Source organism: Ciona intestinalis, unplaced genomic scaffold (assembly GCF_000224145.3).
Source record: "Ciona intestinalis unplaced genomic scaffold, KH HT001235.1, whole genome shotgun sequence".
NCBI classification, from domain to species: Eukaryota; Metazoa; Chordata; class Ascidiacea; order Phlebobranchia; family Cionidae; genus Ciona; species Ciona intestinalis.
This window is the reverse complement of record NW_004191556.1, coordinates 3,959-19,253: the sequence shown is the minus strand read 5'-3', so window position 1 is coordinate 19,253 and position 15,295 is coordinate 3,959. Positions and strand designations below refer to the sequence as shown.

General features: G+C 35.5%; 2 protein-coding genes across 3 annotated transcripts in view; both read left to right on the top strand.

Moving 5' to 3' along the window:
- The first annotated feature begins 5,764 nt into the window (after nucleotides 1-5,764).
- LOC100176565 lies at nucleotides 5,765-8,317 on the top strand. Its single transcript, XM_002121808.5, has 6 exons — nucleotides 5,765-5,970; nucleotides 6,022-6,050; nucleotides 6,461-6,541; nucleotides 6,904-6,984; nucleotides 7,039-7,095; nucleotides 7,412-8,317. Exons 1-6 carry the CDS (start codon nucleotides 5,888-5,890, stop codon nucleotides 8,218-8,220), a joined length of 1,140 nt encoding a protein of 379 aa, XP_002121844.1. The 5' UTR covers nucleotides 5,765-5,887; the 3' UTR covers nucleotides 8,221-8,317.
- Nucleotides 8,318-9,536: 1,219 nt separating this feature from the next.
- The window catches only part of LOC100178882 (alkaline ceramidase 2), a 7,638-nt gene continuing 1,879 nt past the window's right edge, over nucleotides 9,537-15,295 (top strand). The window contains exons 1-6 of one of the 2 annotated variants that reach the window (XM_018817290.2): nucleotides 9,537-9,634; nucleotides 9,807-9,911; nucleotides 10,454-10,568; nucleotides 12,054-12,195; nucleotides 12,834-12,971; nucleotides 14,762-14,890. In XM_018817290.2, the coding sequence (XP_018672835.1) occupies nucleotides 9,807-9,911; nucleotides 10,454-10,568; nucleotides 12,054-12,195; nucleotides 12,834-12,971; nucleotides 14,762-14,890 (629 nt within the window). In that variant the 5' untranslated portion in view covers nucleotides 9,537-9,634. Of the gene's footprint in view, nucleotides 9,635-9,721; nucleotides 9,912-10,453; nucleotides 10,569-12,053; nucleotides 12,196-12,833; nucleotides 12,972-14,761; nucleotides 14,891-15,295 lie in introns of those variants that run through there. The other variant, XM_026840386.1, reaches the window with a different exon arrangement.

Below are 15,295 nucleotides of genomic sequence, written 5' to 3'. Positions count from 1 at the left end.
AAATCGTTTGTTTAAATTTTTATCTAATTTTATTAAATAATTAAATTTCCTAAACAATGGTAACTGTAAGCGTTACCCTACTAAATAACTAAACTGGCTTAATAAACTTGAATAGTTGGTATAGTTTTTAAAATAAACAGGTAAAACCTTCCAAAAATACTATGCGCCTATCTTTTACAATGGAGACAAGGGAAAATGGGGACGGAGTTGGCGGTCACGTGAATAGAAAAAAGAATATATCACGGTTTTGGGCAGTTGCGCGTTCTACTCTTTTTTATTTCTGTGGTAAATACCTAAAACGAGCATAAACACACATTCCCGTAATTGGTGTAGGCTTAGCACATTCCTGTATTCCCGTAAATTAGTTTGCAGTTTTTCCCGTCTTTTCCGTATTCCCGTAAATTAGTATTACCCCACCAGTCCGGCTGCTTTGGACAACTTGCGAAAGTTCCGCACCCTTCTAGTTCCCCTTTGAATAAACATCTTCTCTGCCCCAAGGTCATTTTTAAGTTCGTTTCATCAAAATAAAAATGTTGTTTGGTGGGACACTTGGAAATTATTTTTCGGCCGGTGTCCATTGATTTCATTATTCGCAACTTTCTTTTGTCTGTCACACATCAAGGAAACGATTGTCGGTTATTGCTTATTTCCAAAACAGGATTTTACAAAACACAGAATTTATATAAATCGCAGCATCATCACTCATTGCCTTAGCTGCAATACTCTTAATTTGTTAAACCGTAAATGATTTACCTGCATCAGTCTTCTTATAACCCTGCTGCAATGTCGCCTTGTTGAAGAACCTTGGAGCTGGAGTGCAAACGTTTTCTCTCTAATTGCGGACAGAGCTATTTTATTAATTCTCCTTGCGATAGTATTGTTTGAAAGCGGTATTTTTTGTAGGCTTTCGAAGCGGGTTCTCCAATCATAATTGAAACCATACGGCGGGAATAATCAAGTTTTCTGCAATTGTATGCGGCTTTTTAGCCCTGGCAATGCGGTAGGCAAGTTTTAATGAAACTAGTTGGGCCTTGGAAGGAATTGTAAAAGCGGTGGAAATTGACGCTGCCTGCCGTTGAAAACCTGCCAATTTACGAGCGAAAATTTTTCTAGGTTTGTCAGATAAACTACTATGCGTCGACATAAGATGTCGCTTTAGTTTGCTTGGCAACATCGTCATAATTTCTACGCTGCTCTTTTTGCACTGGAACTTTGCCTGTCCGTCTCTGCCTGATTGTTTCTCATAACGCCCATTAAATCATCCATGATAACTGACTAACTGTATTGAAAACCTCTAGCAATAAACCGACAAAGTGTTGTGGTGTGTATGTTTGTTGCAAACGAAAAAAATAATTGGCATTGTTACGTAATATACAAATCTACTGTACAGATAGAAATGCGAAAACAAACTTTTTAATTAAAGTTTATTATTAAACAAGCACTTTGGATTTTTATATAAAACAACAATTTATATTAAAATAAAATATTAATATAGTTAGTTCTTTAACTTAGCCATAGTACGCAAAATTAAGCCATTAGTAAATCAACCAACCCTCATAACCCTGTACCACTCAATGGTGTTAAGCCATATTAGATCTTGCATATCCACTTGGTGTAACGGAAACAAACAACTGATATCTAAACTCCAAATCCTCTGCAACAAATTCATTAGAATGACTTTTAACGAGAAAACATAACTTCAACTATGAACCAACATGGTCTTTTTACCATCCAAGAAATGTACCAGATAGAAATCCTTAGTTTTATGTACAAATGTAACAATAACAAACTCCCTCAACCCCTTATTGACATAATTTCCCAAAAACCACCGCACCTGATTAGAAAAACAAGAAGTAATGCCAAATTCTTCATTCCATTCTGCAACAAATTAACGTCCCAACAGTCTATGAGATACATCGGCCCTAAATTATGGTCTTTTTTACAAATAAATATTCGTGACCAATTAACCCACCCTCAGAAGATTTCTTGCAGCTGTCAAACAACACCTTAACCTAAATGCCATGACCTAACAATTATACCCCCTTATCCACAATATAGAAATTAATATTCAAATTATAACCCCTGTTTCAAAGGTTTAAATTGCCAGTATCTACATCTCCTCTTAAAATTCTTCATTACTGAACCTTTTCCTTTCTGCATTTGTTTCATTGTTTGTTTGTTTTGTTTTTTTGTTTTGCTTTTTTATTATATTTATTTATTTTTTATTACACATATTTTACCTCACATTTTGCTGTATCATAGGTTTTGGTTAATACTTTTAAATTGAAGTGTTGCATGGTCTTTGTCAAATATTCCACATTTTTATTTTCTTACATTCACTCAACTCAAAAATATAATGTAACTGTTGAGATAGAACTACCACTTGGCAAGCCGATGGCACAAATGTGTGTGTTGTATTTATTTTTTCTTTGCAAAAAATATAATTAAACTAAATAGTGCCGGCCCTGATAGTCTCTCATCCCTCACTTTTGTTTGTTTTCATTATCCACAAATTTTAAAACTTTTATCACAATTGCACCTGTATTACTCGCTTTTCTTTCTGTATTCTCTCTTTCCTTACTATCTTATTTATTTAAATACATATATTCCAATGTACTGCCGAAATATTTCCTTTGAGTTGCAGAAAATGGGGATAGAAAAGATAGAAAAAATCGGCCATCTTCATCTGGGATCTTTTGACCTAAATGGACCTTCACCAAATAGGCAAATAACATTTCATCAACCAAGCACCTCATCCATAAGTCATTGATTAACATTGCAGCATCTTTTGTACATATCTTTCTTTCTACATGTTTATTTTTTCTCGTATTCATTCTTATATTGAATTTCTTGTGTATTACAGTAATGCACTCCTTCTGCAATTTACAAGTGTGCCCTGAAACTGTTCACTGTGAACTATTGGTGGAATTTCTTTTTGGGGGTTTTGTTTTTCCATCAGGGCCCAATCTTTGGGTCAATTCTCTTTAATTAAAATAAATGGCTTGTTTGTCCGTTAGGTGTAGCGACCACGCTTATTTTCTTCCAACTAAATGTAAATATGTTTTTAACTGTAAGCGTGTTTTAACAACTGTTGTTTTGTCGCTATATCCTGTCTTTTCGTTTGAAACATTTCTAATTCTTCGCTACTGTAATCGAAGAGACAAATAAAAGTTATTATTATTATAATACAAATCAATTATCTCGACCATGCTAAATTGGAAATGTTTCTGCAAATTTTCACGCCGCACTTGACGAGTTGCGGTGGTGATAGTGCGCCGCGGCGCCCATTTCGGGAACTTTGGGTTGTTTTAATGTATTCACTTTGACAAATTTCAATATGATCTTCTTGACTGCCTATGCAAAGTATACACTAATTTTCCTGAGCTTCCTTCGCCAAATAAAAATGATTTCTTAGTAGCGTAAAAATGATTTCTTGATAGCGTAAGTACACACGCATCATAAACAATAATATTAATTACCGTATACGGCGCCTCATCTGCCTTGAGCGAACTCGAGTATTGGCACTTATGCAGAGCACAATACTAGGTATTTTTCAAGCATATGCTTTTAAGTATTGATACATTTTTATGTACATACAAAATTGTCTCCAACATTAAACATTCTATTTTAAAAATCAGTCACTAATCTTCTATTTCTAGCTTCATGTTAATGATGCAGAGCACAATACTAGGTATTTTTCAAGCATATGCGTTTAAGTATTGGTACATTTTATGTACATACAAAATTGTCTCCAACATTAAACATTCTATTTGAAAAACACTATTTCTAGGTTTATGAAATAAAAAACATATTGAATATTTTTTTTCATAAATTTTTAATGCTTGGTAACTATGTGAATTTTTAATACTTGTAACTAGTGAAAACATACAAGGAGATTGCGGCAACATCGTGTAGATTACGATGCAGATTAATTTCTCTTATTTTAAATAAATGATTTGCCTGGGATTTTAACCAACAACAGAATGTGCCTGACGGTCTAATACACAACAGAATACGTCCAAGGTTAAAACAAACTATGTCTAGGGGTCGTATAAACAACAACAGATTATGCTCGAGAGTCAAATACACTACATGACTCTACATAAAGAGAATATGCTAAAGAGTAAGCACGAGAAAACACGTGTTGTAACGGCTGTCGTTGCCCCGACATGCGAGGATAAATAAGTTACATTCATTTACCAATAATAATATGAAAAGCACGTTAAAGTACAGTCGTAACAGTTAACAACGGCATACCAGTCGGGGCTTTACATTGCATTATACCAGCGATCATTTCATTCGGATGGGCGATAGATAGCCTAAAACTTAGAGGGGGAACCGACGAAAAATCAAAATTTGTGTGTTTTATGCTCAAATGTGATCTAAGCAAAGTTTCAAAATACGAAAAATTTTCGAAAAAAATGAGTTTTAAAACCGCTGGAGTAAACAATTGGCCGTAGCGCAATGCATGGGATTTCCAATGAGAACAAGAGATCACAGATCCAATGAATGAGCACGTTTTAAACTAAGTAGCATAATATAGTAGAGTCGGGGAAGATGGGACACCTTTAACACATAATATCCAAATATACTGATGAGTTAAAAATAATGTTTCAATTACGATTAATGATAATACGGTGGTATAAGAGTAGTGAATTTAATGCGTCCCCACTTAAATGCTAATAGTTTGATTTAGTCGTGAATCGTTGTGTGTAAACTTACACTAGTTAACCTTGTCGTCGCTTAAAAACGTTTGTTTTCATGAATTTTGACAAACCGTAATCACGCAGTAATTAGGTAATGTAAGAAGTTAATATTAATCATATGATGTTGAATTAAAAATAATGTTTCAATTACGATTAATGATAATACGGTATAAGAGTAGTGCATTTAATGCGTCCCCACTTAATCATTCACATCTCGCAACCAACACATGCCGTCGTTTCCCGCCAAATTCCCAGACAGTGTTTCCGCTATGTAAAGTAATCGTTAATCAATCGCTCATCCAGCGGTTTTAAATCTGAAAATTCAGTCCAAACATTATAAATGATATTATGATTTGATTTCAATCAAGAGAATAAAGAAAAATGCTAAAATTAAGAATTGAGATAAGTGCGAAAAAAGTCACAAAAAAACAAGAACAACTGTTCGACGAAAAAGGATCTATATGACCACTAACGTGCTCAAAAAATTAACTTAACTTTGATCGTTTATAGTTTCTCAACTACTAAAGGAAATTCAAATTTTATTTCTGATTTATCATGCATTGTTTTTTAGAAGCTGTATCGTTTTGGCAAATTTTGATGGTTACTTACGGATATACTTGAGTATATCTATGAATACACAAATGTTTCGTTGGTATATCCCTTTAAACCAGTCGACTGGAAATGCTTGCCTGCTGATTCTATTTCCGCGCCCGTAACCGGGCGCGCACACGCGCGTGCACATACACTCTCGGGCAGACCTTGGGGCAGACGATTGCACGAGCCGGTGCGTTCGCTTTAAAAATTCCCCGTACTATCCAAACAATGTTTGACCTGAAGTTCTATATTTACTCTGTTCAATGATCGCGATTCTTTTACAAGCTGTATTGTTTTGGCAAACTTTGATGGTACCTTTAGGCATATCAAACACAATTTTTTTGTTAGTATGCCCCTTTAAAGCAGTCGTCTCGAAATACCTGCCGGCTGATTTTATTTCCGCGCGCGCACACACGCTCGAGCCGGTGCGTTTGCTTCAAAAATCCCCAAACAATGTTCGACTTGAAGTTCTGTATTTACTCTGTTTAATGAACAAACATTTCATTCTACCTTTTAGTCTGTAGGAGACGGCATATTCAATTATAGTTAAGGCAGTTCTACAGTGTTAGTGAAAGTAACGTGTAATAATGGCGATGGAAAACCAGCAAGACCTATTTCATTTTCATTTCAGTGTAACACCAAATATTGTACTAAATAGAAATGATAACAGGTAAGTTGTGAATTGTTGGTTCTATTGTTCACTAAAGCTCACTTTTTTCAGGGATATTGGAATGTACATAGAAAACGCAGGTTCGTAAGTGTTATGTTTATCCCCGTGAAATACCTTATGTCTGTAATACAGCCTATTTTGCACCATGTATAAGATGGGCCATTTAGGCACAAATTTCTCATAAAACGAATGATCTTCATTTATTTGTATCCACGCATGGCGGGGCAACGACAGCCATTATAACACGGGTGTCCCGTTTCATACACCTCGTGCCCGCTTACGAGTGACCACGTATGTATCTTATTTACCCTCGTGTGACAGGGCAACGACAGTAGTTATAACACGGTTGTTTTTTTTTACACAATTCGTGCCCGCTTACGAGTAACCACTTATGTAACTCGATTCGCGTGGCGGGGTAACGACAGTCGTTATAACACGAGTGTTTTGTTTTATACACCTCGTGCCTGTTTTTATAATGAACTTGTTGCAGAAAATGTGACCCACACTGTTGAGCAACCGAACGTATCACACGCAACGTCACCGTTACAACACGACAGTAGTAACCCACAAGGTTTGTGTAGTCTAGACTTTGTTTCGGGCAAGAAAATGAATGTCACTTATTCACGTTAATGTGACAGGGCAATGACAGGTCCCTATAACACTGGTGTTGTGTTTCATACATCTCGTGTGCCCTACGAGTTACCACATATCTTCTACTCGCGGAGCAGGACAGCAACAGCAGTCTTTATAACAAGGATGTTCTGTTTCATACACATCGTGCCCGCCTATCAGTTGCAACGTACGTAGCTTATTTATCCCTGCATAGCAAAATTAGCAGAGCAAAATTAGCAGAGCAACTACAGTCGTTATAACACGGGTGTTCTGCATACACCTTACGAGAACTCAAAAGCGCAAGTTCCCATTTATTTGTAGCACACGTGACCCACACGGTTGACCAACCAAGCGTATCGCAAGCTACGTCATCATTACAAGATATGAAATTCAACCAACAAGGTTTGTTGGTAAAAATAATCTAGATTAAACATTTAATTTAAACAATTTTCCCAGGATCACGTGGTGCAGTGACGTCACGAAAACCAACGATTGAAGAGATTTTTGGTTCAGGTTAAAATTTGTTAATTTGCAGAGTAGGAATATACGGTAAAATACGTTCAACATCAAATTTTAAAATACTTAACAACAGTAACCGCCATTGCTGCGCAGTTTGTTGGACTGTAAGAATACTATAGAAAAATACTGTAAAAATGGTTGATTTTGTTTATTATTAAAAACCCGTAAACTTAATTTGTTTCAAAAGGTCCAGTTTTTTTCCGAGTCCCGTCTTCCCCCACCCTACTATATGATGTAGGTGCCCGTGAATATAGCGCTAAAATGCAACAGTGGTTAAATTTGTGTGGATATAATTAATTCTTTTTTTTAGATGACGGTCGATTGCTGCAAGAAAAAAAGTATTATGAAGCTTATGGCGTATCAAAAAATCGAATTCAGTTCGACCCAGCTGTCATTGGATCTAAGGACCTGGTCAACCATTACCGATGTTGTATGTTGGCTGAAAAGGGACAAGAAGCGATTCGAATTAAAGAACAACTAAAGAATTTGTTTAAAGAGAAATTCCAAACCACGCCGAATGAAATCGCCACATTTGCTGACACTATCAGGGGTGAAGGGAGAGACATGGAATCGATTTTGTTTGATCAAATCGGTGCCGAGTTTTATGGAAATCAACCGAAAGCAGGTTTGGTCGGGATAGTGTATTGTGCATTCGGGATCAGAAAATCTATCGAGGCAATGTTATCACGTGACAAAGAATTGAAACCGATCGTTCGAACCCACGTGATTCCACTGATGCGTGACATGCGAGAAATGATTCGGCGATCTGATGACGTCAGTGAGGAAGATCGGTGTTTGCAAGAAGTGTGGTGTTTGAATTATATCGGATACACTGAGGGCTTGGTTAGTGATTCCAGTGGTTGCGAAAGAACATTGAAAGAAGCGATCGCTATAATGAAAAGAGTGTTTGGGAAGAAAGCTGCAAAGTATGCAGTGTACGGAAATTGTTTGAACAGTCTCGGTGACACCTATAGAAACACTTCCCGACCCAACGATGCCTACCAGTGTTACCGTAGAGCAATTGCAGCTTATGAGAAATCTGAGGATATCAACGATGATCAGAGAGCAAGATGGATTGGCGTAACCAAAGAACGCATAAAAGATGCGAAAAGTAAATGAAATAACTCGTGATATTTGTCACAATGGACGTTGTTACATAACCAACATTTGATAATATGATTCATTGTGTGTATATAATATATATTGTTTGACAATTGTAACGTATATATTAATTGTGATAACGTATAGTACATGTTAACATAGATATCATACATATGACACGTGGAACATATGTTATATGTATGATATCTTTGTCACGTAATCGGTAGATGGCGGTAGTGCACTGCACAGTTCTTTAACACTTCACTGCGACTGATTACATATAAATAAAAAATAAATTCTAGGGAGTAAATAAATTTCAAAAAGCCGCCCTGTGACGTTAAAAAAATTAAGCGGTGCACTACCCCATCTAGCGGTCTGTAATTAAAGTCTGATTTGCCGCAGTGTGGCGTAAAAGAATTGTTTGTTTAATGCACTACCGCCAACTAGTGGTCGGTAAACAACTGTGCGGTGCACTACCGCCATTTAGCGGATAAAACAATCTATAACTAATTCTTCACACGGTAGTGTACTCAGTACTGCACAGCTCTTTAACGTCACACTGCGGTTTTTAAAATTTATAATGACCACTAGACGACGGTAGTGCACCGCACAACTCTTTAACGCCCCATTGCCACTGATTACATATCAGTTTCACGCCATCTAGCAGTTGAGATTTAATTATAGTGTGACAGTAAATTAATTCCAATAGGACGCAGTGTGATGTTAAAGAATTATGCGGTGCACCACCGCCACCTAGCGGTTAGTAATTAATTCCAGTTTGCCGTAGTGTGACGTTAAAGAATTGTGCAGTACACTATCGATCGTTTTCGAAGAAATAAATAAATTTATGAGATGTAATATTTAAAGCCTGTTACCCGTCTAAATCGTATGTTTGCACGAAATGAAACAATAAATTACCTTTATTTATCTTTATGTGAAATCCCACAATGCTAAAACAAAATAGCGCCCGGTCTCTACTTGTGATAGTTAATATACTTTGGTTAAAGGGGTGTGAAGTAGGCGTGTATTCTTTGGCACATTCTCTAAACAAAGAACGAAACGTCAAATGTTTAACCAGTTGGGCAAAGACTCAGTTGCGCAAGGTCGTGTTTTAGTTCTTTCCAACTACTAAACTGCGGTTGGATCTTCGGAAAATATATTTCTAGATTTTCAATTTGGACTTTTATTGGTTATTTATCGTGTTTTTTTTAAAAAAAAACATAGAACACGTAATGCATGCCTTTTAACTGACTAACTGCTAGGCGTGTTTGACTTAGTGGACAGACATTTGACTTAGTGGACAGACATTTTTTAGGTTGTTGTAGTAATTTTGACCTAATTGATTTTAATATTTTACAGTAAGGCCTGTATGTTTTGTAGGCGTTTGTATTTTGTGTAATAGTCAGTGTTAGTTCAAAGAAAATTGAATAAGATGGAAAAATGACTTAGTGGACAGACATTTGACTTAGTGGACAGACATTTTTTAGGTTGTTGTAGTAATTTTGACCTAATTGATTTTAATATTTTACAGTAAGGCCTGTATGTTTTGTAGGCGTTTGTATTTTGTGTAATAGTCAGTGTTAGTTCAAAGAAAATTGAATAAGATGGAAAAATCTATTTGGAGCGACTTTTTACCCCACAGTTCGGAAGTGGACTGGTGTGAGAACAATTACGCAACAATACCAATTATTGCCGAATTTTGGAACACTGTAAATACCATACTTGTATTTTATCTGTTTTATTTTCTCAAAGTTTTTTAATTTTTTTTGCAAAATGGAAAGTTCTAATTTCATAATTAATTATGAAATTATTAATCTATCAAAATATTCACGCACTTTCCAAATATGCTAGTATGTAATGCGATAGAACCCCACAAATTAATGGCAAATCCCACGGATTTTTTGGTTAAACAACAGAAATCTTAATTAGATTACCAATGTATGCATTCTTAATTATCCATATTTTAAACTTTTAGGACAAAGGCAAACGTACATAAATGTTAACTACTGTACACTAAAGCATTAATAAACTTAACATATAAGATCCAAAAAACAATATATTGTAAAACCTTACAAATAACTGTGCATTTATCAATCAGACCAAAGTTGCATTATATTGTTATATTGTATCCAATGGCACAACCAGTCTGGTTTTTGGGGTAGACTAGACCCAGACTTTTGTAAAAAATAAATATAAACATACAATTTTGTTTTTATTACCATTTGTTTTAAACCCTACTTTTTTTCTTCAGGTAAGCAATTCCATATTTTTTATCATTCCACCCCTGCTAATCTACCTGTTCAAGCAATATTCTCGACAAGTGTGCTCATCAGTTAACCTTGTGTGGGTTCTACTCATATTTGTTGGTAAGGACTTATATGCAGCTAAGTTATGATAAAGGATTACATCACAATGCCACATTTAATGTGATGATTCAGTGCAAGTTTGGTATTTACTAATATGGTATCCTTGGACATTGGTGACGAAACCTCGGGTGCTGGGGTGACTATTCCACCCTGGAAAGCTAGGCTAAAGTTGCGAAATTGGTTTGGCCACCTCGTTATTTGTTACTTAGTGTTTATTTTTTAGTAAGTATAATGAAAACATATCATTTACGTGCTTGTGGTGTTCACATGCGTATGAAGTATTCATTGTAGACGGGACAATCCTTTACTTGATCGCAAATGTAATAAAGCAAACGTTTAAGGTCAAACTACAAAGACCAAAAAGGTCAAATCACGACGCAAGTTAAGGCTAAACTACGACGCACGTAAAGAAAAACTATGACATACTTGAAGTTTAATCTACAACGCACCTTAAAGTTAATCTATGGCCATGTTAAGGCTGAACTAAGACGCACGTTTAGAATAAACTTAGACACCCGTAAAGGTAAAGTGGGACGCATGCTGCTTCGCATGAAAGATTTATACGACCGTCGACATTAATCATAACCTAGAACTGAGTTATATATATTTCTTTACCCTGGTTTTCATCAGAATTCTCAATGTTGCGATGCCTATGTGTCTTTGGGGAATGAATGATATCACAATTATGCATGTAATATAACATTTATACTGTTAGGCAGACTAAATATTAATTTTAACAAGCGACAAAGAGTTTTTTTTTGCAACTTTTATTATCACGAATATAAACGTAACAAAAAGTTGAAAAACTTTAGGTTTTACCGGCAATTAAGTGCGGACGGTTTATTGATTTTGTTCGTAAAACACTTAGCAATTGTCGACTAGGGTTGCATATGCATTGATTTCGAGAAAATCAATACGGATTATACGCTGCAATGAATAAGTCTGCAGAGTTTGGTCTGTATAATATGTCAGGAGAACCACATTTGGTTTACACACCTTTATTCATGCACTCCGAACTTAGCATGACAAGGGGACGAAGGGGGTTTGGGTACCAAGCGTAGCATAGTGTAAAATAAAGCCTTTTTTTCTCGCAATTACTAAGGAAATGTGTGCTTTAGTTTGTATATAATTTATCTAAAAGTAGTCACATACACATTAGAGTTTCACCTTTAAGATCCATATGAAGTGTTTTGTTATAAGGGCTTAAGTGTGTTTATCTAAAAGTAGTCATATGCATATTATAGTCCTACTTTTACAACAATCATAAATAGTTAAGTATGGTAAGATGGGACACCTTTTTATCCTATTTTTCTATCGCATTTGGTAGTAAACACAGAAAATTTAAAGAATTATAAAACTGCTTCCTCCTGACTCCCATAGGCGGTTGTTAATTGTTTAAAACACGATCAGGATATTTGGATGTTATGTCCTAAAGGTGTCCCGTCTTTCCCACCCTACTATACTTCACACTTTCTATCTTTGCAGGTGCTGGCTCCGTGTATTTTCACTCAACTTTAAGCCTTGTTGGCCAGTTAATTGATGAAATAGCAATACTATGGGTGTGTCTCGCTGCATTAGCCACTTGGCTACCAAGCAAATATCTCCCTTCGATTCTCAGATCAGACAGGTAATGAATTAAGTTATTTCATCCAAAAATAATATAGTAGGGTGGGGGAAGATGGGACACCTTTAGCACGTAATACCCAAATATTGAGATCGTGTTCTAAACAATTAACAACGATATTTGGGAGTCGGGAGGATACAGTTGTATGGCTCATTTGAATTTTCTTTGTTTGCTACCGAATGTGACGAGAAAATAGAACGCACAGGTGTCCCATCTTCCCCCATCCTACTATACTATTACTACATACAGAGTAGGGTGAGGGAAGAAACACTTTTAGTGCATAATATCCAAATATCCTGATCCTATTTTAAACAGGTAACAACGGTCTGTGGGAGTTGGGAGGATACCGTTTTATAATTTGTTGATCTTTTTTTTACTACCAAATGGGACATGAATATGGAATAAAAAGGTGTCCCATCTTCTCCCACTCTACTATATATATACATTTTAAATTTACAATATTTAGTAAAACAACAAAATTTGTAGTGATTTATAATAATGTCCAGCCTACTTACACTTAACAATTTAAATCCCCTTAACAATATTTTAAATTTTAAAACAATTGAATTTTCAATGTGAAATAAAACAATAAAATTTGCAGTGGTTTTAATAAATAGTATAATGTATGCCAATGTATATAGGCGAAATTTCCAAGCTATAATAGCTGGCGTTGCTGTAGTGAGTACTTGTCTTGCTCTCGTGAAACCAGAACTTAACCACGGACTATTGTTCATGTTTGGGGTACCAGGAACTGTATTGCTGGTGTTAGAGTTGAGAAGGTAAGTCTGGGGTTTAAATTTTTTCCGGCGACAATGTTTAAAACTTTTTTACCGGTATCTGTTAAAGTTAAACCTGTAGGTATGTGTTTAAATTCACAATATCCTACTAAAGCATTTAGTAGGGTGGGGGAAGATGGGACACCTTTTCATTCTATTTTCTCGTCACATTTGGTAGCAAACAAAGAAAAAAAATCATAAAAAGAAATCATAGAACTGTATCCTCCCGACTCCCAAATACCGTTGTTAATTGTTTAAAACACGATCTAAATATTTGGGTATTACGTGCTAAAGGTGTCCCATCTTCCCCCACCCTACTATATATAAAAAAATCCTGTATAGCATAATAAATGTATTAGTATATGAACATAAATTTTGTTGGTGAGATTAACTAAGAAAAAAAAAGTTGGTGAAATGGCCATAAAAATTATGTCCGCATATTGTATATTGAAACCATGACTTCAGCTTTATTGTTAGAACATGCATGTTAAACCTAGCTTGACAGGGTGGTAAGCCTGCCCTGGAGTTTTGCATTAGTTAATAAGCAGTATTAAGCAATGAGGTGAAATTAGTTCCACAAGATTTGTAAAACTGCCGAATGCTGTAGTCACGTCTGCATTTCTTATACTTTGAAGGATTGCTGCCTATTTGTTAGACTATGTTGATTTAAGTAAGTTCTATTCTGTATGGGTGAGGACCTTGATGACCTAGGGTTTAGCCCAGATTTGGTCCATTTCCCCAACACCCTTGTGCGTTTGAAAGTGATGTGCTCCCAATAGCGTAGTCGTTTACTCATGTTCGGAATCAAGTGCCTAAAACAAGTCCCGATTCTTGGGGACTTGTTCTCACACGTGACGATTCGTGAACATCATATTTGAACTAATTGAGCAATACCTTGCTTACAGTAGCATATTCTACACAAGATCTTTCTTTATGCCTGCCTCCCAGCTGTTATTTTTTGCTACATTGACCTAATTCGATGTTTATCTAGTTTATGTAGGTCAGACTAATTAGTAGAATGTTTTAAAATTTAACAGACTCTCTGGGTATTCACTTCAATTTACATATTAAGGCCAAAGGAAATACCAGCGAAAAAGAAAATTGTATATTTGTCTGCTAGGTGTAGCGATTACGCTTATTTCTTTTGACTAAAAATAAATATGTTTTTAATTGTAAGCGCAGGTTTCAACAACTGTTGTTTTGTCGCTATATTCTGACTTTTCGTTTAAAATATTTCTAAGTTTTTGCTACCGTAATTCAAGAGACAAATAAAGTTATTAGTATATGGATATACTCTACTTTCTTAAGATTTCATGCAATTTGTTTCAGAGACTGTTTCGCTTTTTAAAACTTTAAATTAAAATCACATTTAAGGATCCAGATTTAAATTTTAAATTTTCTTGGTATGCTCATTTCTTTAAATGTACATAGAGCACATTTACTGCCTTTTCATGTTCATTCCATGCTGTATTCTTTAACGCACTATTTTGTATGCTTTACCCTTTTAACAAAGATGCTTATCAGATTTACCCCCAATATGTAACATGGCGCTCATTTATTAAAAAGCGAAAACAATTAATTACATCTGTTATATTTAATGCGACGGATGCGCTGGCTTTTTGGCAACGAGTTGTTCAATGTCTGGTAAAGTACTACAATTGGCACATTTTTTCTCCCCATCAACTGATGTGGATTTTGATTGGTAGCTCATTTACCCTCTGAATACTTGTAATTTTCCCCCTGGAGTAAAAATACCCCAGTTTAATTTTTTTTACATATTTATCTCATTTCAGTTGCGAGTGCCCGTTGGTTCTACATGTCGGTACAATGTCAGCTATATGGTGGTGCGTTGCAGTGCTATGTTGGGTCAGTGATAGATTTTTGTGCAATTTCCTGCAGTTCCCATATCTACACAGTGCATGGTAAGCTGGTTTAACAATATGTCGATTTAAATTAACTTGTGTCAACTTTCGTAAAATTTACTAAAAAGTTTCGATACAAACAGGACAGTCCATATTTATGATTTTATTTCAAACAATTTGGTTTAAAAACAAAAAGCAACTGAAAATCGTCAAATAAAAATCGTACTCTACATATAAGACGCCATGCTATATAGAAGCTGCCAAAAACATTTTTTTTAAGAAGCTAACCTAATTTACTAAGGTCCATGAAATGTAACTATTGTGAACAGCAATTGTAAGTGTTTCATGAATAAAATAACCATTGTAGACATGAATGTAGTTTACTTTATCCTTCCGTGGCGGGAAAACGACAGTCGTTATCACATGGGTTTAACACCTCGTGCCAGCTTACGAATTACCATGTGT